Source organism: Triturus cristatus, chromosome 8, assembly GCF_964204655.1.
Source record: "Triturus cristatus chromosome 8, aTriCri1.1, whole genome shotgun sequence".
In the NCBI taxonomy this organism is placed as follows: domain Eukaryota; kingdom Metazoa; phylum Chordata; class Amphibia; order Caudata; family Salamandridae; genus Triturus; species Triturus cristatus.
Genome location: NC_140591.1, coordinates 50,719,997 through 50,742,416, shown reverse-complemented (window position 1 = coordinate 50,742,416; position 22,420 = coordinate 50,719,997). Strand labels below are relative to the sequence as shown.

The window sequence follows — 22,420 nt, the reverse complement described above, 5'->3', positions numbered from 1 at the left end:
AGCCCGCACCCTGGCCTAGCCGGGCTGCTTCCGCAGCACAGGGCTCAGCCAAGCTAACTGTGGATACCAATACCAGTATTGAAATTACAGTACAGGCTGCAAGTTACAGGCTGTGATTCAGTTGAGTTCAGAATCTCCAAATATATTTAATTTTCCCCCAGAGTTTGTGCTTTGCAAATCGAAGTCTATTACAAGCTGTTGCTGCCTGGGCCCGCGACCCGCTATGACTTAAGCCAGTTGCCCGGTAAACAGTTACTCAGCAGTTACCCAGCTAAAGGGAAAAGGAGCAGTTAAATGGTAACTGTGTGGCTGGAATGGGGAGCAAGACCACAGATGGGAAGGAAAGGAATGGGCTCAAAACATGGCCCTTGTGGCCCTTGCCTCACGCTCTGGTGGCTATGGCGATGACGATAATGGTGGAGGAGGAAGCGGTAGCCGCAAGGGGAAGGGAGGGGAAAGGTTTCAAGGGAAGCCCCTGCCCCTGCGCTCACCTGTACCCCCGTCCATCCGCTGTCCTCCGCATTCTGTGAACCTCCAACTGCTGATTCCCTCACCTACAGCAGCGGTGATGTTCGACGACGAGCCCAGCCGGCTGCACACTCCGTTGTGCGAGTGCATGTTGTCATATCGCGAGAACCTCAGTCAGCCAGCATGCATGTCGTTGTATGCATCGTATATGCGTAGTGGCTAGAGAAATGTTCAAAAGTATAGCCAGTTTTTTGTAACTAAAGGCTTACCAAATACAGGCTGGGGAAAGTTTTGTATGGCATACGTATGCTATGCTAAGACACCAATTGTGAGGCTTGATACTGTACTGTATTTTACACTTCCTGTAACATGAAGACGGATGATCACCTACCTGTGTCAGAGGAACTTTCTGCCACTAAATCAATTACAGAGTATGAAAATTGTCAGATAAAATGAAGTTGGTAGCCCGCCTCTGCCTAAAAAGACACAAAAATAAATTATCCCACCCCTGGTTCAACCAAAATCTAAACAAAGAAAGGTGGAGACTCAGACTCTCTGAGAGATTGTGGAGGCACGGTCCCTCCTCATTGCATCAAAAACAGCTACGGTAGCGAGGAATCACCTACAGAAAAGGTCGTATGGAATACCAAAGCTTCTTACTTCAGATGCCGACTAGACAAAGCCAAAAAACAGGCGGGAAACTCTGCAGGATTGGTAAGCAATAAACCATGACCTTCAGTCCCACCATGATCACAAATACCTCCATGGAAATCTGCAAAGCCTTCTCAACCTTCCTTCAGTAGAAGATAATGAAAATTGAAACAGAAATTGCTTCTGAAAGAGATGCTACAGAATTCAACCATCAACATACACCACGCTCTTAAGGAACCCACAATCTTTTATGCAAGTATACATTCAGTCCGCTGATACCGGCAATGAGGCTGTTTGGAGTGAGTTCAAAACCCTCAAGGAAGATGAGATCCACAAGATCAGAGCATCTCTGAAGCCAACGTCCCATTTCAGTGATCCAGCCCTCACGACAATCATAGAGGACATCAGTCAACTTCTCTCCCCCTCTTGATGAAAACCCTAAACTCGTCATTAAACCAAGGAACTACTTCAGGCTGCTTAAAGATAGGACAAGTGACACCACTCTTAAGAAAAGCAGGCCATTCCGATACATCTGAATAACTTCCGTCCAGTATCAAACATCCCTTTCCTCACAAAAGTGTTGGAAAAATACATACACAACAAGTTATGTTACCCATTGAACAGTTCAACCTTCTGGACAAGTTCCAATCTGGTTTTAGACCAGGACACAGCACGGAATCGGCCATCCTACACGTCATGGATGGTGCTCTCACCATCCTGGACCATAACGACTCGTGCCTCATTGTACTTGACTTGTCTTCACCACTCGACACGATCATTCATGACTGCCTCCTAGAGTTACTAGAATTCACAATAGTGTTATCAGGAAACATACTCAAATTGTTTACTTTTATTCTACAAAACCAGCAACAATTAATCAAACTGGGAGGATCACTATCTAAAGCGTCCCTGGTGAGACTGGGAGTCCCTCTGGGATCCACCATCTCCTGCACAATTTTTAAACTAAATCTAGAACCACTGACAGAGATCCTCATACAAGCGAACCTGGCTTACCACATTTATTCTGATGACACTCGGCTATACTTGTAGATTTCCTCCATGTAAGACATCATCAGACTCAATGACATCCTAGTGAAAACCCCAACTTGGCTGTCACAAAAGAACCTTAATTTATGCACCCTAAAAACTAATTTCCTACTCGTCCAGCCACCCTACAGTTCCTTCCTGACACAAAAATGGATTAAACAGCTACACATATTCGAGTGCAAACCTCACTATAGAATAAATGAAATCCTTTGGGATAAAACAGGATAAAAAAGTCTTAACATGCAAGCACACATCAGCGCATCCACACAAGGTGCATTTCTCCAGCTTAACCTGATCAAGAAGGTAAAAACGTACATACTGTCACCAGACTTCAAGTTTGCAGTTCAATCCCTAGTCTTATCCATACTGAACTATGGGAGTGCAACCTTAACAGATTTACCTAAATCAAGCGCCGCACCACTCAAGGCGATCCTGAATGCAGCATTGGGACTAATAACAGGAACAAATTGTTTGGACCATATAGCACCCTGTCGAAAGTCTTCCAACTGGCCTCCAGTCAAAGCTAGGACCCTGTTGAAGGTAGCATGAATGACGCACAAAGCCCTGCACCATGATGCACCCAAGTACCATACAAATAAGCTGAAGATCTCAGGGGGGCAGCTGCTCCATACCAAGTGTCTACTCCCTCCTGCTGGAGCCACCTAGATTCTGAAAAAAAGACGACCCACAACTACTCTTTCTCCAGATCTGCCCAAGAAAATGGAACGCTCTCAAGTCAGAGATCCGGGCTAACTTGTCGCCAGTTGCTTTCAAGGAATAGGTTAAGAAGTTTTTACTAAGCAGCTTTTTAAATATTCTGAACCAGCCCAATTTGGAGACCTCTTGGACCTGGCACGTTATCTAGCCTAGATACACATATTAAGTAGACTCTCACGCTGCCTGGAGAGCAGTCTTGGCCAACAAACATTTTGGTTTTCTTGTTTTTTTTGTATGTTTTGCTATGGGACTCTAGACGTTTTGTAATGAGTTTTGTGGGTTGCTCTGTACAGTCGTCTAATACCCTTGGGTCATGTTTGTGCTTTATAAAGCTCTGTAAATAAATAGAAATAAACCAGACTTTTATATTAGCATGTGTACTCATTTTTATCAAACATAAAGCATGAAAGGCTGAGTAAACTCCATATCGTATTTCAACCTATAACCATAAGGTAAATACCTTACTGTTAAATACAGTTCCTTTAGTTCCTGCATTTAATATGAAAAGGTATCATCAAGTTCGGTCCCAAGGATGAGCTCTGCAATGGTATGTCCGAAGTCAGTCCAAGTCTCACCTCTTTTTATTAGGCAGTGCATTTATGTACGTATCAAAGCACTTTTAACTATGGTGTAAAATATAAAGACATCGTGTGTTGTATCCGAAGTTCCAAGTGCATCACAGATCCCTCATAGGGTGCCTGTCAGGTATTGCAGTGCCGACCTGATGAGGAGCAAGCCCTATGATGAAGCATGACACCCAGCTGGCTGTGTGTGAGGGCCCTAATTCCGAAAGGAGGAATCCCCCTTTCCTCCTGCTATTAATTGAGGACATTTCCACACTTAGCTAACCTCATATCCCTTGCCTTTCAGGAACTGCATACCAATTTTCTTTTTTTACTTCATTTGGGCATGTATGCTGGACCTTTATAAAAGCCCTTATTCCCCTCTTCTTGTTGTAGAATATGAAGGAACCCATCTCCTCCAAGGATGACTCCCCGCAAGGGATGTCAGACTTCAGCGTGTCGAAGATTCAGCTTGCAGGACCTCCGTGTCAGCATGGAAGGAATTCTCCTCTAATTTCCAGGGGGAAATAAGGGTCTTCTATACTAGTGGTCACTCCAGGGTTTCTTCTAGAATCGATGTCTTTTGAAAACAATCATAAATGTTTCAAACAATCATAAATGTTTTTCTAAAACAATGCGATCATGCACATGGGGCTTGTTGGCCAAGGATGAAAAAAGTTGTGACCATTATACAGAATAATTCTGCAGTGCCTGTGGACATGTTTATGTACGTCAGGTACAGGGATTATGATAAAATACTAAGAGCCTGGTGTCGAAGAGACCGGAGAAAGCTACTAGGTAAAAGGTCACCTGTTCAGAACCATTATTGTTGTGTGGATGGGACAATGTATGTAAAAAGGGGGCATACATGACAGGACTAGCCTAAAGTACATGACAGACTCTGCTGCATATGCTGCTGCTATGGTATATTTTCCCTGGTTACACTGAAGTGTACCTATGTGTATGCTTCCTCTGTCTAATTAAGATATCTATTGTAGTTCACCAGTAATTTTTGTCTATTGTAATGCCGGGGTAGAGAGGAGATAAACTCTTTACATGACCCTACTCGATGAGAGCAAAAAAGTCAGCATTTCTTTTTTTTTTTTATTGAATTTTAATAGCATGTAATCAGAACATACAGTGGTAACATGTAAACCAAAATACAGGTCATGGCACATCAACATCCTTCATCCAGCATGCAATAATTATCTTTATCCTCCTATGTCATCTTGACCGAGGTTACCTTGCAGTAAGAAAGTTTACACAGGTTGGTGTGTTTGTAAGTATTGAACCAGGTATGTCCAGTAGTCCCTGGGTTTTGACCCTGTGGGCAACTCCTCCTCGTACGTTTGCAGCGTGTCTCTGCAATAAGTCAAGTCCTGAAGCCATTGCCTGACCCTGGGCTCCATACGGCCACCCCAACATAACGACACCCGTCTCTTAGCAATTAGCAGTGCAATTAGGCAGAATTTGCGCTTGGTAGCCCTTATTCCCGGCAATAGGCCCAGCAGGCATGCATTAGCCGAGCATTCGAGTTGCGTGCCCACCATGGCACCCAATATGTGTACCACCCTTTGCCAGTACTCCGCCACCGCCCCACAGTGCCATGCCAAGTGTATGAAGTCTGCCGGATCTACCCCGCAGCGCTGACATTTAGCGTCGTCCCTCAACCCATACTTATAAAGTCTTGCTGGGGTATAATACGTCTGATGGAGGTATTTGTAATGCAGCATGCGCAGGTTCCCATTCGGTGTCCGCATCCCAGTAATCGCACATGCCACCCCCCAGTCCTCATCCGACAAGGGACTCAGCAGGCAACCATTCCAACGTTCCAGCGCCTTGTGTGTCGTGTCGGCAATGTCTGTCTGCATCGCTACGTAGAATCTAGATACCAATTTAGCGGCAGTCGGTGTTGCAATCACCAATTGTAAGGCACTAAATGGGGGCGGTTCCTCTGGGTACGTGGGGTACAGTTTCTGCAGCGCCCTCTGTAGTATGTGAATGTAAACAGTAGTGTCTGGTTGCTTATGTATGTCAGTTCCTCATGCGTCCTAAAGGCACCACCTTCGTATAAGTCCCCCATGGTCAACCTGTCGAAGCAAATCCATGCCGATCTTTTCCTGAGTAACTGAGAGCTCAGGATGATGCTGCAGCGGTAGTGCCGGCGCATAAAGGGGCAGCTTGTGTGCTTTCTCTCCCATGGTGTGCCAAACTCTATTGGTTGTGTCTATCGTGTTGATGTCCCGAGTATGCAATGGAGGTCGCCTGTGCGTTATAATAGCACTTAGTGGGACAGGGTGTGCATCCCCTTCTTCGATAGCGGTGTGTGTCAGAAATGGGACCGGGTGATACCAGTAATGCGCATATTGTGCTTGCGCGCAAAGATAGTAGAGCAGAAAATCCGGGACCCGAAATCCCCCCTGGACGTATGGTAATGTGAGGGAACGCAGTTCTATCCTAGCTTGCTTATCCCCCCATATAAGGCGGAGGACCATGGCTGAGATTCTACGGAACACCTCCGCCGGTGGCTTAATCGGAATGTTATTAAATAGGTACAATAGCTTGGGGAGAACGACCATTTTGACAATGGCTATACGATCTGCCAATGACAATGGCAGCTGGATCCAGCGCCCTATTTTACTTTCTAAGGTCTCAATCGCCCGCCCATAGTTTGTGCGTATCACCACCTCTGGGTCTCAGTGATACCAGACCCCCAAATATCTCACCGGGTCCGACTGCCATTCCAGCGGAAAATCCACTGGACAGGGATCCATGGTGTCTGTCAATGGTATGATCATCGATTTTGACCAGTTGATAGTGAGACCAGAGTGTTGGCCGAACTTTATATATTCTCGCAGTAGGGGGCTTAGGTTCACCTCCGGATCTCTCACATACAACGTCATATCGTCGGCATACAGCGAGATATGAAGCGGCCTCTGTGGGAACTGGAGCGCCGAGTAATGTTGTTTTTGTCTGATTTTGCACGCCAGCGGTTCCAGTGCTAACGCAAATAGTAGCGGAGACAGCGGGCAACCTTGCCGCGTGCCTCTCGCGATCTTGATCGGGTCGGAAACGTATCTATTAACCTTTATCCGCGCCGTCGGATCTGTATACAGAAGCGCCACCCCCTGCAGGAAGAGCGGGGGAAAGCCCATACGTTGCAGTATGGTATATAGATAGGGCCATTCAATGGAATCAAAAGCTTTGGCAGCATCTAGTAATATCGCCGCCGCCTTCGTGGTAGGAAGCAGATAATGTGATAGGGCGAAGAGTGTCCGGGTGTTATGCGTGGTAGATCTGGACGGAATAAACCCAGATTGATCTGGTAAATCCAATTTAGGCATCAGCGGTTTTAATCGGTTGGCAAGAAGCTTCGCCAGGATCTTAGTGTCCACATTAATAAGGGACAACGGTCGATACGACTTGCATTGCTCCGGGTCTTTGTTCGGTTTCAATAATGCAATCAACATTGCCTCGTGCAACGTGGGTGGCAGCCTCTGTTTTTCGTGGGCGTCTCCATACATGTCAACAAGATGTGGCGCCAGTTGGTCCACAAACGCCTTGTAGAATTCACACGTGAATCCATCTGGGCCCGGGGCCTTCCCATTTGGCAGGGATTTGATCACCTCCGTCACCTCCTCCTCCTCCGTGATCGGGAGCGATAAATATTCCCGCTGTCTGTCCGACAGCCATGCAATTGCGATGTCTGCTAGGTACTCCTCAATCACCTCTGGAGGCTCTGTAGGGCGTGTGGAGTATAATGCCGCATAGGTAGCCATAAATTCACCTAATATGCCCTGCATGTCGCGTTTGAGCGACCCTGTGGGGTCCCTCGCCTCCCGCACAGTGTGGGGGCGGAATCCCGAGCAGATCCTAGCGGCCAAACACCCGCCAGGTCTACCGCCCTCACCATAATGTCTTGCAGTCGCGCGTTTGGTGATATATTTAAGCTCATCCTCAGCGTAGGATTGATATTCCGATAGTACTACCCTGATGTCTCCCAGTATCCCCGTGTTGTGTGTCCGCTCATATTCCGACTCCACTTCGGGCAATTATTATTTTTTTTTTTTTTAAACCTTTATTCATCAAAATCAGGGACACAGCTATTCAGCCGACAACCCGGAGGTTCGGCAGCTTCAAAAGAGCAGTACAAATGAGCGTCCACAGTGCACAGAAAGGAGAAGCAAAAAGGTTCTATTTTAAATAAACACAAACACAAACCAAACCCAAGCAAGGCGAAAAAAAACACTGAATACACCTGGTGATTGCCCCTCAGGGGAGACCGGACCCCCCTCGTCTATCAGTCACAGTGCTGTGATAAGAGGAAAAGGAGAAAAGCAGAGACTCAATAAGTCAATTATCAATCAAAAAAAAAAAATAATTTACAGAGCTGGAAAGAATGCTAAGGAGAGAGCTGCTCCTCGGGGGGATCCGGATCAGGAGCCAGACATATGCCCCCCCCTATATTGGTTCCACCGCCCCCAAATAGCATGCCACTTCCGAGGGCGCCCTCTAGCGCAGTATACTGTCTTTTCCCTAAACATATTCCAGTCCATGTTTTCCTTCCACGCAGCCAATGTGGGGGGTCCCGCGGAGCCCCACAGGCGCGCGATGTCTCGCTTAGCCACCATGTTACCCAGAGTCACCCACTGGGTCTGTGCCTCATCATAATCAGTAGGCCCCCAAACATTCAAGAGACAACACCGCGCCTCCGGCTGCATAACAATGCCCGTCACCTCCCCCATTACCGCATGGACTCTCCTCCAAAATTCCATGATGACGCCACACTCCCAAATGATATGCAGGAAGGTACCCACCATACCACAGCCCCTCCTACATAAGCCCTCCTCAGAAAATCCCATACGAACCAGCCTTGGCCCCGTAACATAAACTCTGTGGAGTATTTTGAGCTGCACCAGCCGCAGACGCGACGGAATCGCGACCTCCTTAGGAGAGGAGACCGCAGACTGCCAGTCCTCGTCATCCAGCTCAAGACCGTCCCTAGTCCATTGATCCCGCAACCCCAATAGCAGGTCAGCCCGAACATTAATCAATTTCTTATAAATAAGAGAGATCGTACTCTCTGGCATATGGCCATCGAGGATCCGGTCCTCCAAGGGAGAGGACTCAGGCACCCTCTCACCTTCTACGAGAACTGACCGCAGGGCATGACGCACCTGGACATAGCGAAAAAACTCGGATTTCCCCAACTCATACTCCTTCTGCAGCTCTTCAAAGGACTTCACCCTACCCTTAATCAGCAAATCTCCAACCCTGGAGATACCGATCAAGTCCCATTTCTCAAATCCTTTTGTATGCCAAAGCTTCCCCAATTTTTCAGAGTCAAACAACGGGGTAGCAAGGGTGAGCCTATCCTTCCAGCCCAGCGAGTCAGTAGCCAACTTCCACACCCGCACCGCCACCCCCGTAGGCCCTGTAAGGGACGAGTCCAGCGACCTCGAGTACAACGCTCTGTGATAATTACCGCCGCGCAACAACCACCGGTCCATGGCGTAGCCGGGGCTTAGTGCCGGACCATAGAAACCATGATTAATCGCGCTCAGCTGGGTGGCCCAGTAATAACGTCGAATGTCCGGAAGCGCAATACCCCCGTCGTACCATGGAAGCGTCAACTTAGCAATCGCTATGCGCGGCCTCCCATCCCACAACAGCGATCGTTGGAGGCTTTCGACCTCCCGAAAGTAACTGGCCGGGACCCAATCGAGAGTATTCTGCAAGGCGTAGAGGAATCGGGGAAGAGACATCATTTTGAACAAGGCGGCGCGCCCGAGGAGGGAGATCGGCATCCTCCGCCAGCCCGCAACAACCCGCCGCAAACGCGCCAGGGGAGGGAGCAGGTTCCTCTCATACCGCAAAGTGGAATCAGTGGAGATAAAAATCCCCAGGTACAAGAAACCCTGCTGGGCGATCTGGATCGAACAATTGCGCGGGACAGGTGGAACATCGCCACTCAGAACATACAGATATGACTTACTCCAATTGATGACAAGACCAGAGTTCTTACCAAAAGATGTCAGAACGTCACAAACCACTATAAGCGAGTTCTTGGGCGAGGCGAGATATAACAGGATATCATCGGCATAGAGCGAGATACGGTCCTCGTGGTCAGGCGACCATCTAAGCCCACGTATATCCGGGTGCCAGCGTATCCACGCCGCCAGCGGTTCGAGAGCAAGGGCGAACAACAAAGGCGACAGGGGGCAACCCTGTCGGGTGCCCCTCCCAAGCTGAAACGGAGTCGACGCCCGCCCGTTTACCACAACACTCGCAAGGGGACCCTCATAAAGCAACCTCACCCAGCTCACAAACCCAGGGCCAAAGCCGAACTTGGCAAGCACAGCCCACAGATATGCCCACTCCACCGTATCAAAAGCCATCGTGGCGTCAAGAGACGCCACAATAGCTGGTTCTCGCAGCGTGCTCGCCCTGGCAATCACTCCATGAAGACGTCTAAGGTTTAACGCAGTGTTACGGTGCGGGATAAAACCCGATTGATCCGGGTGGATCAAATCTCCAAGTACCCGGACCAAGCGGTCCGCCAGGATTTTAGCCAGAATTTTCGGCTCAGCATTAAGGAGTGATATTGGCCGATAGGAGGCACACTTGTCCCGGGGTTTACCGTCCTTGTGTATCACCACAATCGTCGCCAGTCGCTGGTCCAACGGAAGGAACCCCCTCCCCCGCGCCTCCACAAACATGGCGCGCAGGTGAGGAGCGACCCTATCCGGGAACAGCTTATACAAGTCAATCGGCAAACCATTTGGACCTGAGGCCTTGCCCGAGTTCAGCGCGCGGATAGCACCCGCCACCTCATCAACCGTTATATCTGCATCGAGGTCCTCTCTATCTACGTCAGAAAGGCAGGGCAGAGAGATGTCACGCAGAAGGTCACACGAATCCTCAGTTGGCCTATCCGAAACCGAGGCGTAAACCATACGGAAATAATCCGAAAAACACTGTACTATACCCTCGGGATCAACAACCACCTCTCCCCCCTCTTTCGTCAGCTCCGGCACCACTCTATTAACACGTTCTTTTTTTATCCAGCCACGCTAGGAGTTTCCCAGCCTTATCACCAACATCATACAAGCGACCCTGCTGTTCCCTACTGAGGGTCTTGGCGGCATTCGCCACCAGGTCCCTATATTCCGCTTGCTTCAAGCTCAGATTATGCAGTGAGGCCGCTGTAACCTCCCCCTCCAGGGCCACCTCTAAAGCCGCGATCTCATCCTCAACCTGTATAACCTCGCCATCTCTCCGGCGCTTGGCGGCCACTACCAAGGAGAGGGCCTCCCCTCTCAACACGGTCTTAAATGCTTCCCACAACGACACAGCCGAGTCAACGGAGCCCTGATTGTCCTTAAAATAGTGGTCAACTGTCTTCAGCAGCGCACTACGCATCTTGGGATCACGAAAGTACCAGGGGTTAATAGGAGCAACACTACCCCCTCCCTCGCGACCGACATCCAGCCGGACCCACACTGGCGAATGATCAGATATACCCCGTGCCATATGCCTAGCCTCCGATACCAATGAGGCATGCGCAGCCAGAGTGAGCAGATAATCAATCCGAGAGAGACTAGCATGCGCCCCGGAGAGGAAGGTATATTGGCTCTGCGTGGGATGCCGGAGCCTCCAGCAGTCAACCAAGCCGAGAGTATCTATCTATAAAGTCTGGAAGCCACTTCTGAGCCCCCCCGGTGTCCCTGGGCGGGTACCTATCCAGCAACCCAGAGCCAACAGCATTAAAGTCCCCCCCCCCACCACTAGCATACCCTCCGGGAGGTCCAACAAGGCCCTACCCAGATCTGCAAACGTGGAGGCCTGCAGGGCGGGAGGGACATAAACCGAAGCCAACACCAACGTTCTTCCCTCCCACCTCCCCGCCACCGCCACAAACCTCCCCCTATCATCAACAATGGTGGAGTCCACCTCCAAAGGTAGTGAAGCTCTAACCAGGATGCCCACACCCCTGGAGCCTGAGGAGAATCCCGAATGAGCGATGAGTTTGTAACCTTTCCTATTGAGAGCATAGCAAGTATTACCTATGAGGTGTGTCTCCTGCAGTAGGGCCACATCCGGCAAAGACCGTTTCAAGAACTGCAAGACTATCCCCCGCTTAATACGATCTCCCAAGCCATTGACATTCCAGCTAATAATATTTAAGCCCCTACCCCCCATCCCCACACACAAAGAGGCCCACCCCCCACCCGAAGAGCCACCATTGAACAAGCCTGACAACCATTACTACGCCTTGCAAAAACAAACCCCCCAACAACAGCCCCAACATCCCAACTCTCCCCCCCACCCTGCACCCCTGCTGCAGCTTACAAAGCCCCCCCAACTTGCAGTGTGCCTGTCGCCCTACCAAAACACAAAACTACAAAAAGTACCCTGAGGGAGGAAAGAGCTCCCATCTTCCCCCCGCAACCCTCCGTAGTACTGCAATCAGCTGCAAGTCATTGCCCGGGACCAAAGCAGGACAGTCCGGCTCCAAAGGCATCAGCCCTGCCCATCCCGGTCACCTTCCACGTCTGTGGCAGCATCCCCGCCAGTCCGTCGCCGGGGCAGAGCGTCCAACCAGTCCCCGGCCATGGCAGGCGACTCGAAGAAGAAAGTCCGGTCCTCATACACCACACGTAACCTGGCAGGGAAAAGCATAGCATACTTCAGGTCCCTCTCCCGAAGACGTCTCTTCACCCCCAGGAAACTCTGCCTTTGCTTTTGCACCAACTGGGTGAAGTCAGGATAAAAGCTCACTGAGGCGTTCTGAAAAGGGACCGGGCCCGTCACCCGCGATGCTTGCAGGATAGCATCCCGATCTCGGAAGTGAAAGAGCCGGGCGACAATCGGTCTCGGGGGGGCTCCCGCCCTGGGCCTCCCGCCAGGAACTCTGTGAGCCCGCTCAACTGCAAAAAACTTCCCAAGGCCCTTAGGCTTCAGATGGTTAAGCACCAAGTCCTCCACGAGAGGTCTACGGAGATCTCGCCCGAGGATTCCGGGACCCCAATAATGCGCACGTTGTTACGCCTGGCCCGGCCCTCAAAGTCCTCCAGCCGGCGGGCGGAGAGGTCGTTCTCGGCCCGCAGCTTACGAACTTCGGTCTGAAGTTCCGAGACATCATCAGTGAGGCCAGTGGTCTTGAGATCAAGGGACTTAACCCGCTCATTGGTTTTGCCCAGATCCGCGCGGATCAGGTTGACATCCACCAAGATAGTATCCACTTTATGCGCCAGGGCATCAAACTGTCGCCCAATCGAGGTCTGCATCCCCTCGAGCGCTCCCATGACATCCTGCAACGAGAACTCCGAGGTCGGGGATGAGTCAGCTTTCTGTGCGTCCAGCGACTGGCCCGATCCACCAGGCGATCCCTTCTGCTGGGCATAGCGGTCCATATTGTTGGATTGGGTATAGGCTCCCCGTCTGGTAGGCTTGGGTTTCGGCCTATCCACCTCTGCTCTACCCGACATTGCTGGCACAGAGCGATCCGGTGCAGAGAGACGACCCTCTCTCAGTCAGAGGGAACAGGAGAAGCCGGATCTGCAATAGCCAGTCAGAGTAGGGCGCAAGGCGTCCAGAGGATAGTGAAGCATCAGGATGCACTCCCGGGCCTAGGCAAACAAAGGGCGAGAAAGTGAAAGTGAAAGTACGGCATTCTCCGTCCGCCAGTTCACACCTCGCCAGGCCGCTGTTGTTCAATTAGTGGCCGGGCATCCTGCCAACTCCAGCCCCTGGCATCCCTCGGAGGTAGACCTCAATCTTCCGCCGTGCACAACTCCGGTCACCGGTGGGCGATCCGACCCCGGACAGCATCAATCGCCTCAGCAATGAGTCATCTACAGGATGCCGTGCATGTATAACAGGATTTTAAGACAGGATAATCGACGGAGGGCGCGTGGGTCCCGGGAGCTCAAAGCTCACGCGGCCATCTTGGTCAAGCGCTAGGCTCCTCCCCCCAGTTCCCGCAATTTAACCTCACGTCGATTCAGTTGGTGTCTAATGTCTTTCAGGATACCCGCAGTGGTACTCAGGCACACCCCTCAGATAGTAGCCTTGAATGCCTCCCACAGGAGCCCCGGGTCATCCACCGCGGGGGTGTTGATGTCGAAATATTCCTTGATGACCTTATGTATAGTGTCTGTATAAACTGAATCTAGCAGGGCCCGCGCATTAAACCTCCAGCTATAAGGCGGCGGCGTGTAATGTGGGATTTGTAAGGACAACAGTACCGGGTTATGGTCCGAGAGCGTTCGTGGTAGGTGCGTAATGGAACTCGTCCACAACAATGCCTCGGCCGAACCCACCCAGTAGTCTAGCCTAGACCAACTACCATGCGCTGCTGAAACGTGTGTGGCTTCCCGGATCCCCGCGTGTCTGTCCCTCCAAATGTCTGTTAAGTGTCTGTCTGCTAACACTTCCCTTAGCTTACTCAGCGCCTTCTTGTGTGGTTCCGTTGAGCCCTCCGACCTATCAAGCTGATCATTGAGTGCAAGATTGAAATCGCCCCCCCCCCATATCACAGGAATGTCAGGGAGTTTACCCAGTGTGCGCCATATCGTGTGGTAAAAGTCCGGGTCATCCACATTCGGGGCATATGTGTTCAGTAACGCTATTTGTTGCCCTCGTAGTACCCCTGTTATGAGGACAACCCTCCCTGCATCATCTGTAGTAGTGTCTATCACTTCGAACTGTGTCCCTTTTTTAATCAGTATCAGAACTCCCCTAGAATAAGATGAGTAGGAGGAGCTTTTTATGACCTCTGCCCATCTTGTACCCACTTGACTTGGGGGTGCCGGTGCAAGGTGTGTTTCCTGTAAAAGAGCAATGTCGATGTGGCCTATCTAGATATGCAAATAGCTGCCTAATCTGTCTAGGGTTGTTTAGTCCTCTCACATTCTAGGTCAGCAAATTTAAAGGTGTATCATGTTCTTTCCTCCTAGCCATCGGACACATTGCAGAGTTCTAACAACACCCGATATTACCGCACACCATAGTAATCAGTAGTAACTCGATCCGAGACATACCACCTTACGCAATACCGGCACGCAGCCATGCTTCTCATGCACCATAACCTGCAATATACACCCCAACATTTAAACACCCACCCCCCTCCCACTTCAGCAACCCAACCATGCCAAAGCCATACCCTACCCGTAGAGAACAACATCTTTTAACTTAGAGTAGGTAGCACCCGCTGCGGGGAATCCACCGAGAGCCCAACACTACATCCATTGATATGGATGTGACCAGGCACTTGATTACACATGCTAGGCATCACATACAGCACCTCGCCCGCCCGTTGAACAGGTCGTGGACTTTGGTAATCTCAACAAGCACATGTCACGAGTTAGCCGCCATGTCGTACACCCCCAAGGCCAGCCAGTGCACCTTCCCAATACAATGGGGTGATAGGACAACCGAGCCCCCAGGGGCCATCCCCGCAGCCCATCCCGCATGGTAAGACAATCCTGCAGTTCAGATAGCCGGGCAGCCGGGCAACATGTGTGAACCCATCGTTCGCCCTCGGTACACGTTGTGCTCGTGTAAGGGTAGTCAGTTCTAGTTCAATTGGCACAGTACGGGGGGTCTAAATCCGGATGGCCCTTCGCATCCCGCATCTCCGCTGCCAGATGCCTCAGCCACAGCGCGCCCCGACCCGGTCCGGCTGCCGTCTAGTCCCAGCAGGAGTTAGCGGAGCAGACCCCCCTAATAAGATATGCATAGTTCTTACCAGTTCTGAACCAACCAGACACCCCAGGCATCTCGACCCAGGTTCGCATCCATGTCAGCTTCCTGTCTCTGCTCTACCGGTCGTCGGTCTCTCCTCTTGCCCCCGAGCTTCTTGAGGAACTCCTGAGCCGCCCTCGGCGTCTGCAGGATCGTCTGACGGCCATCTTGTGTCACGCGAAGTCTTGCCGGATAGAGCATGGCATAATCAATATTCAACTCCCTGAGCCTCTTCTTTGCTGGGTTGAATTCTTTGCGCGCCAGTTGAACTGCCAACGTGAAGTCCGGGAAGAACTCCAAATTGTTGCCCTGGTACGTGATGTTCCGTTTCTCTCAAGCCAGCCTCAGGATTGTATCCCGATCGCGGTAGTTCAGGATCCGGGCGACGACCACCCAGGGGGTCGCCCCCGGCTTCGGGCGTGTGGCGAGGGTCCTGTGTGCACGTTCCACAACAAATATAGCTGATAGATGCTCCATGCCAAACACGCCGCGTATCAGCTCTTCGAAATAGGTCTCCATTTTCCCTGTGTTGGTGGATTCTGGAATGCCCGCGACGCGGATGTTGTTGCGCCGTGAGCGCGCCTCCAAATCCTCTGCCTTGTTGCGGATGACCTCCAACAGCTTCTCCATCTTGGTGCACTGCTGCTGCGTGCCATGTGCTTCGTCCTCCACCGCCGATATGCGTGACTCTGCTTCCTCCAGGCGCAATTCGTGGCCATCTAATTTGGCCGACATGTTGTCCACTCGCAGTGTGATAGTGTCGAGCTTGCCGTTGATGTCCTGCAAGCTACGCTGTATGGCCTGCAGCACTCCCTCCATACCCGCAGACGCGTCCACGGGCACTCCCTGCGCCGGCGCCGGCGCCGCCGCCGTCGACTGCTCCTTCGTGGGCTTTTTGCCTTCAAATGGCAGCTTTGACTGTGTTTTATCCGGTTTCCCCATCGTGATATCGCACGGGGGGTCTCCCGTGCCGCAGCCGCCAGTCCGAGGAGCCCACACCAGTCGTCAGTGGCCAGGAGCCCCACAGGCCCGGAGAAGATCCCCTGGAGGCGGGGTCGCCCCCAGCAACAGCAGCGATGACCGCAACCAACCCCGGGCTCAGCGATCCTCAGGGGCCACGATGACACCAGCCCAGCCGCGATCCGGCCCAGCAGAAGAACTCCGGCGGCGCCAGCCGTTGGCCTACCCGCGTGCACCCTACGTGGACAGAGGTGCACCGCATCCACCACAGCTTGCCTGTTTCCACATACCTCTCGGGCGCCGTATGCTATGTAAGGAGGACCGGGTGCAGTGAGCACACGCAGGGCAGCCTCCACAGGGGTGAGCTACACGACCTCCCAGCTCCTCATGTCCACGTTGCCTCCCCCGCAGTCGACCATGCGCGGATCGTGGGACGTGTGCCGCTTGCTCAGCGTGATCCCCGGCCTCCGGCGTCCAAACGCCCACAGTGGTCCCACGCGAATGATGTGTCCGCAGGCAATCCAGCCCCCGGCCAGCACACCTCGGGTCCTCCTCTGGGGTAGGCCGTCCACCTCACAGTGCCTCCCGGCCCGTCCGGGTGATCGCCGCAGGCCGCGTACGTGCAGTCCCCCACCGCGCCCGCATACCACAGCGTGGGTTAGGCAGCGGCGTCAGGGTCCGTTGTGTGCCATTGTGCCACTGCCACAGGCATTTGACTCGCCTGTGAGCTCCACGCTGGTCATCTGTGCAGGCCTGTGCCTCGCGGGAGCCACCGTTCACCGCTACTCGTCCGTGCTCCAACCGCCGCAGGGCGCCGCCATCTTGGATTCATCGGACATCGCGTCCACGGCTCGGGGAATTATGCCGTTTCTTCAGCAATCGCTCGTCGGCGGCCCTCCACCGGTCCACGCATTCCGAGCCCTGTTCCTCCGACGTCAGTAGTTGGCGGCAGAAGGCAGATGTGAGCCTGCCATCACTCCTTTTTAGCCGTTATTCGAGCCTGGTCGGTGGAGCTGTCTCAAGAGGCAGCCATTCCGCTGTGGGCTCTCTAGCGTCCCCCAAAAGTCTGCATTTCTGCACAATGAGAGTGCAAACTGTACATTTCCTTTTTATTCACCTCGGAACAGATTTAGTGTTTTAGTTCTTATTCCGAGGTTTGCAACTTGGAATTAGGCACACATTGCGCAAGTGGTTTTTACCACAACATACCTCTGTACTGGTCGGTAGGAAACTCGGTTTTGTGCAGTATATCCCCCCCCCCCCGATGCGCGCACACACACACTTTTTATCCTGGTTTTTGATGCAACTTTGGCTGAAGTGTCATGGGTTCCAGCTAACCAGGTCCCTGGTACCAGTGTTCTTTCCCTAACTGTACAATTGTTCCCCCCCCATTTGGCAAAACCTTTAGCACCCTTTGTAAGTCCCTTGTAAATGGTACCCTGGTACCTAGGGCCTGAGGCTCCTAAGGGCTGCAGCCCGAATTGTGCCACTCTAAGGGACCCCCTCACCAAGCACATGCAAGACTGCCCTTGCAGATTGCGTGTCTTAGTGCAGACAAATCTGAAAACAGGACATGTCACATCCCTGTTTGCCATGTCCCCTACCACAGCATGTAATATTTGTAAGTCACCCCTACACCAGGCCTAACAGCCCTAAGGCCGGGTACTGAATATTATATGTGAGGGCATACCCGCATGAGCAGATATGCCCCTGTGCTGGTCCGTCCTATTACTGCCAGTACAAGGGACCAGGGAAGGCATTTTAAAACGTGCTGGACACTGGGGAAAACGAGTTCCCCAGCTACATGATGGCTTCACTGAAAATAGAGATGTATGGTATCAAACATCTCGGATTAGTAAACCCACACTGATGCCAGTGTTAGATTCACCAATACATGCACATAGAGGGAAACATACAGGTGCCCTCTGAAAACCTACAGCCTCTGGTGTGCTTGCTGACTGCTTTCTGCCATCCGGCCACCCGAGACTGTTCTGACCTCCTAGGTGAGAGCCTTTGCTGTCAGCAGGCCCAGAGCAAAAGCCTGTATGGAACGAAGGTGCAACACCCACTCCCACAGGATGACCTGCTGATTAGCCTCCTTGGGCCGGTGAGCTTCAGAGAAGCAGCCACCTTTGGAATATGAATCTGGAGCCACCACAGCACCCGTTGTCTCCAGCCTCAGTTGAAGAGGGCCAGTGGTGCCAGTAAGGTTCTCCAACCCTCCAGAGCTCGAGTCCATTGTGGTTACACTCCTCCTGGACTCTCCGACGTTGCCTGCAGCCTCTGCACACAGGCCCCCTCAACTGCGACTGCTCTGGTAAGGAAAAACGTGACACCTAAGGACAACCCTGCACCTGTTGCCCCTGGGCCTTGGAGAACAGGACCAAAGGTTAGCCCCCTCCTCCCTCCGCCCCTGTCCCCTGGTATCTCAAGGCCTGAGCCCACTTGCTGGTTCAGCCCGACTAGCTCCCTAGCCAGAGCCTGCAGTCATTTTTTTTTTTTTTTTTACAGTGACCGATCCCCATTTAAACGCATTGGGCATCCAGACGCTGATTTGCACCCTGCACCTGACCACTGGTTGTGTATTGTTGGTGCTGCCTTAAATCTTGTCCACCACTCACTTTAGGTCCTGGATGAGTCCTCTAAGACAATGTACTGTACCTGTTTGCAGACCTTGTTCTTCCTTCCATAGGATGACATTGCAGAACTCCGATACTGCACTGTCAACTTTTTAAAGTGAAAAGATTTTTTATTTTAAAAACTTATTTACCTGAACCATTTTTCTCTGATGCCTAAACATATATAAAAGTACTTGGTGTTTTTATGAATTGGAGTGGATCTCCTTCTTGAGTCTGTTTGTCATTTATTAATCGTGTGTATTTTGCAAATGTCTTGCACTCCCCTGTGTTTAGCCTAGGGCTGCTCATCCACACTACCCCCTAATAGAGCACTTTGGGATTGCATAGCAAGCCCTTGTCCACTCATAAGGGAACCCCTGGACTCCTTACACGGTATATCAACTTATTAATATATCCCATAAAGTGCCAGCTTCCTACATTCTTTATCAAGAGAAAAGAGCAATGTCTGGCTTGAAACAGTCCCTTTGTAGCCACCTTTGGTATGATTGCGCCTCTAAAGTCTTTTTATTTGATCAGGGATTAATCCTTGAGGCCCTCTTTGCCATTATACTAACATTTGCCAGCCTCCTGTTATTGAGGCCACCTCTGGTGTGATTGAGCCACTAAAGTCATTTTTATTGGAGCTGCAACTAATCTCTTGAGATCCATCTTTGGCAATTGTCCTGACATTTGCTGTTGCTTTTATTGTGGCAATAATCAATACATCTACTGAAGATGGCGCTCTCTGTATGTGCTTGAAGTCATGTCCTCTCATGAACCTGTTGTCACAGACTGCTAAAGTTCATCCATATGCACAAACCTCCTCACTTACTCCTGGAGAATAACAGAAGTATGTAAACGCCCCGAAGTGTCAGAGTACATGCATGCAGCAGTTGCAAAAATTGATGTTCTTTCATCAGTTCAGGATGATTTGATGATTATTGTTGAGATGGGGGCTTTACAGTTGCCTCTACTAAAATTCATTGTGCTCTGGTTTTAAAGAGATAGGCACCAGGGAGTATAACCTCAACCCCTGCAGTTACTGTGACTCCCCGTCCCACAGGGAGCTCCTTTATACCCGAGGTATTTATAGCTGTGAGGCAGACAGCTTAATGAAGTTTTAAAGTCATTGCTGCTATCGTCACTTTTTGTGGATTCTGGCAGAATCAGTGGTTACTAGTCAGTATCCGTGGTGGGCACTCTCACTTGTTAATCGTGTCCTGGTGCCTTGAACATTGTTGCACCAAACACTCCAGTGTCTCCTAGACTAAACCTGGGCTGATTAATTGCTCCACATTTGCAGATTGAAAAGGTGAAAGCGGGTATCTTGGTTCTCAACGTAGAGTGCACTAGTGTTTTTGACCCTCTCAATCTACTGTTAGGCTGTTTTCTCATATTGGATATTGTCCTGTACCCACTTACACCCACTGAGCTCAGAAGAGCCCCAAAGAAGAGTGTCTGACAGTAATTGTCCGTGTTAAAGCAAGGTTGTCATTGGGGGGGGCGGCAGTGGGCACTTATTAGCTCTCTCCACTGATTACTGACTGGTAGGCTATAAATTGAAGTCATCACAAACTTTCATTAGTCCAGGGCTGCTCCTACCCTTCACATGTAGGTCTTAATCCTAATGTGTTAGACAACTGGAGAAGTCCAGGTATGCTGCAGTTTTCGTGTCCACTTAATGCTGGGCCGACCTGCACTGTCTGGTGACAAGTCTCAGGTGGAGATTGTAGTTTTAGTGACCTGGGCACATTGGTCTAATAGAATGAGCCAAGGCCAGGCAGTAATTTTAAACAACACTCTATTTGTGGTTGTCTTATCTGGATTACTTGTGCCAACAGAAGCATAAAGAGGAAATAAAGCAGTGATCTACTGACCAGCTTTACCACTATAGAGTCTTCCAGTTTCAATATGAATCAGATGTGTTTTTGGATGTCCAATGCACACAATTATGAAAAGTAAATGATAAAGTGTCACATGAAAAATATCATGGATCCCATCCACTCTCATTATATTATGCATAGTTTGCTTAAAAATGGCATTGCAGAACAGTCACTGTTCAGTGTTTCATAGGATTGTTCCTAATATCCTGTGCTTCTTGCAGGTGATCTAGTTGCTACACCTGTGATTTCACAGAGCTTTACAACTGACAACAACACGCTTTTCCAGCAAGAGATGGAGGATGAACAAGGAAACCCAGGTGAGTCATATGAGATTCTAGTATAAAACCACTGGTTAAATTGTGTTCCAAATGTTCTTATATTTCCAAAGGTTTATTAAAATGTCCTACAGCAGTGATTCTGACATTCTTTAGGCCCACAACCTAATTTATAGAACAAGCTAGTGTGACCCACCTAGCTTCAACGGACATGAGGCAGGCACTTTAAAAAAAAATGTTTTGGGGTGTAACTAAATCATTCTGTGGTAGCACACTGTCATATGCAGGCAGCACATGTTCCATTGAAATGGCCACTAAATATGCACAGACATGCACTTTTACTGATTACCAAGCTTCTTTTATTGTTTGGGCTTTCCAAATCCATCAAATATCGGCTCCCGCTGAATCAGTTTGGGAAGCACTGTCTCGCAGAAAAGGCAGATCTCACGCTTCTTAATTTAGCAAACCTGAAAGAGGAGTATTTTGTAGAAGAACTGTACAACTGAGATAAAAAGAAGCATTGATCATCTTAAAAACAAGAAAATGGCATCCTTGTGAAACAGATATGCGACTGACCTTGTAGGAAAATTGGATTTCTGTTGCAGTGCCACCCCCCACTTTTTGCCTGGTATCATATGCAACTTTGACTGAAGTGTACTGGGTTCCTGCTAACCAGCTCCCCCCAGTACCAGTGTTCTTTCCCTAAACATTTTCAATTGTTTCCCTCAATTGGCAAAACCTTTTAGCACCCTCTGTCAGTCCTTAGTAAATGGTACCCCATGGTACCTAGGACCTGAGGTACTAGGGAGTGTCCCTAAGTGCAGCGGCACGAATTGTGCCACCCCTCACCAAGCACATGCAGGGCTGCTATCGCAGCCTTCATGTCTTGGTGAAGATGAAAGTGAAAACCCAATATGTTACACATCCCTGAGTGCCATGCCCCCTAACACTGCATGTAATATGTGTAAGTCACCTCTAATGCAGGCCTGAATATTACATGTGAGGGCATTCCTGCAGGAGCAGATATGTCCCTGTGCTGGTCAGTCCTATTATTGACGGTACAAGTGACCAGGAAAGCCATTATAAAACATGTGCTAGACACTGGGGAAATCGAGTTCCCGAGCTACATGATGGCTTCACTAAAATCGAGATGTTTGGTATCAAACATCTCGTATTAGTAAACCCACACAGATGCCAGTGTTAGATTTACAAATACATGCACCCAGAGGGCACCTTAGAGGTGCCCCCTGAAAAGCTACCAGCCTCTGGTGTCCTTGCTGACTGGTTTCTGCCACCCAAGACAATGTTCTGACCTCCGAGGATAAGAGCCCCTGCTTTCAGGAGACCCAGAACAAAAGCCTGTCAGGGAAAAGGGTGTAACACCCCCTTCCACAGGATGACCTGCTGATTAGCTTTCTTTGTACTGCAAGCCTCAAAGGGCTTCCACCCTTGAAATGCGATGTCTGGTTCCCCCTCACAGTAGAGGATGC

At 50.4% G+C, this 22,420-nt stretch overlaps 1 protein-coding gene across 2 annotated transcripts in view; it reads left to right on the top strand.

Annotated features, from left to right (window-relative positions):
* Positions 1-22,420, top strand: part of LOC146800040 (uncharacterized) — a 171,235-nt gene that overhangs the window by 50,689 nt on the left and 98,126 nt on the right. For both annotated transcript variants that reach the window (XM_085620943.1, XM_085620944.1), the window contains exon 5: positions 20,877-20,972. In XM_085620943.1, coding sequence (XP_085477069.1) covers positions 20,877-20,972 — 96 coding nt within the window. The remainder of the gene's footprint in view (positions 1-20,876; positions 20,973-22,420) is intronic.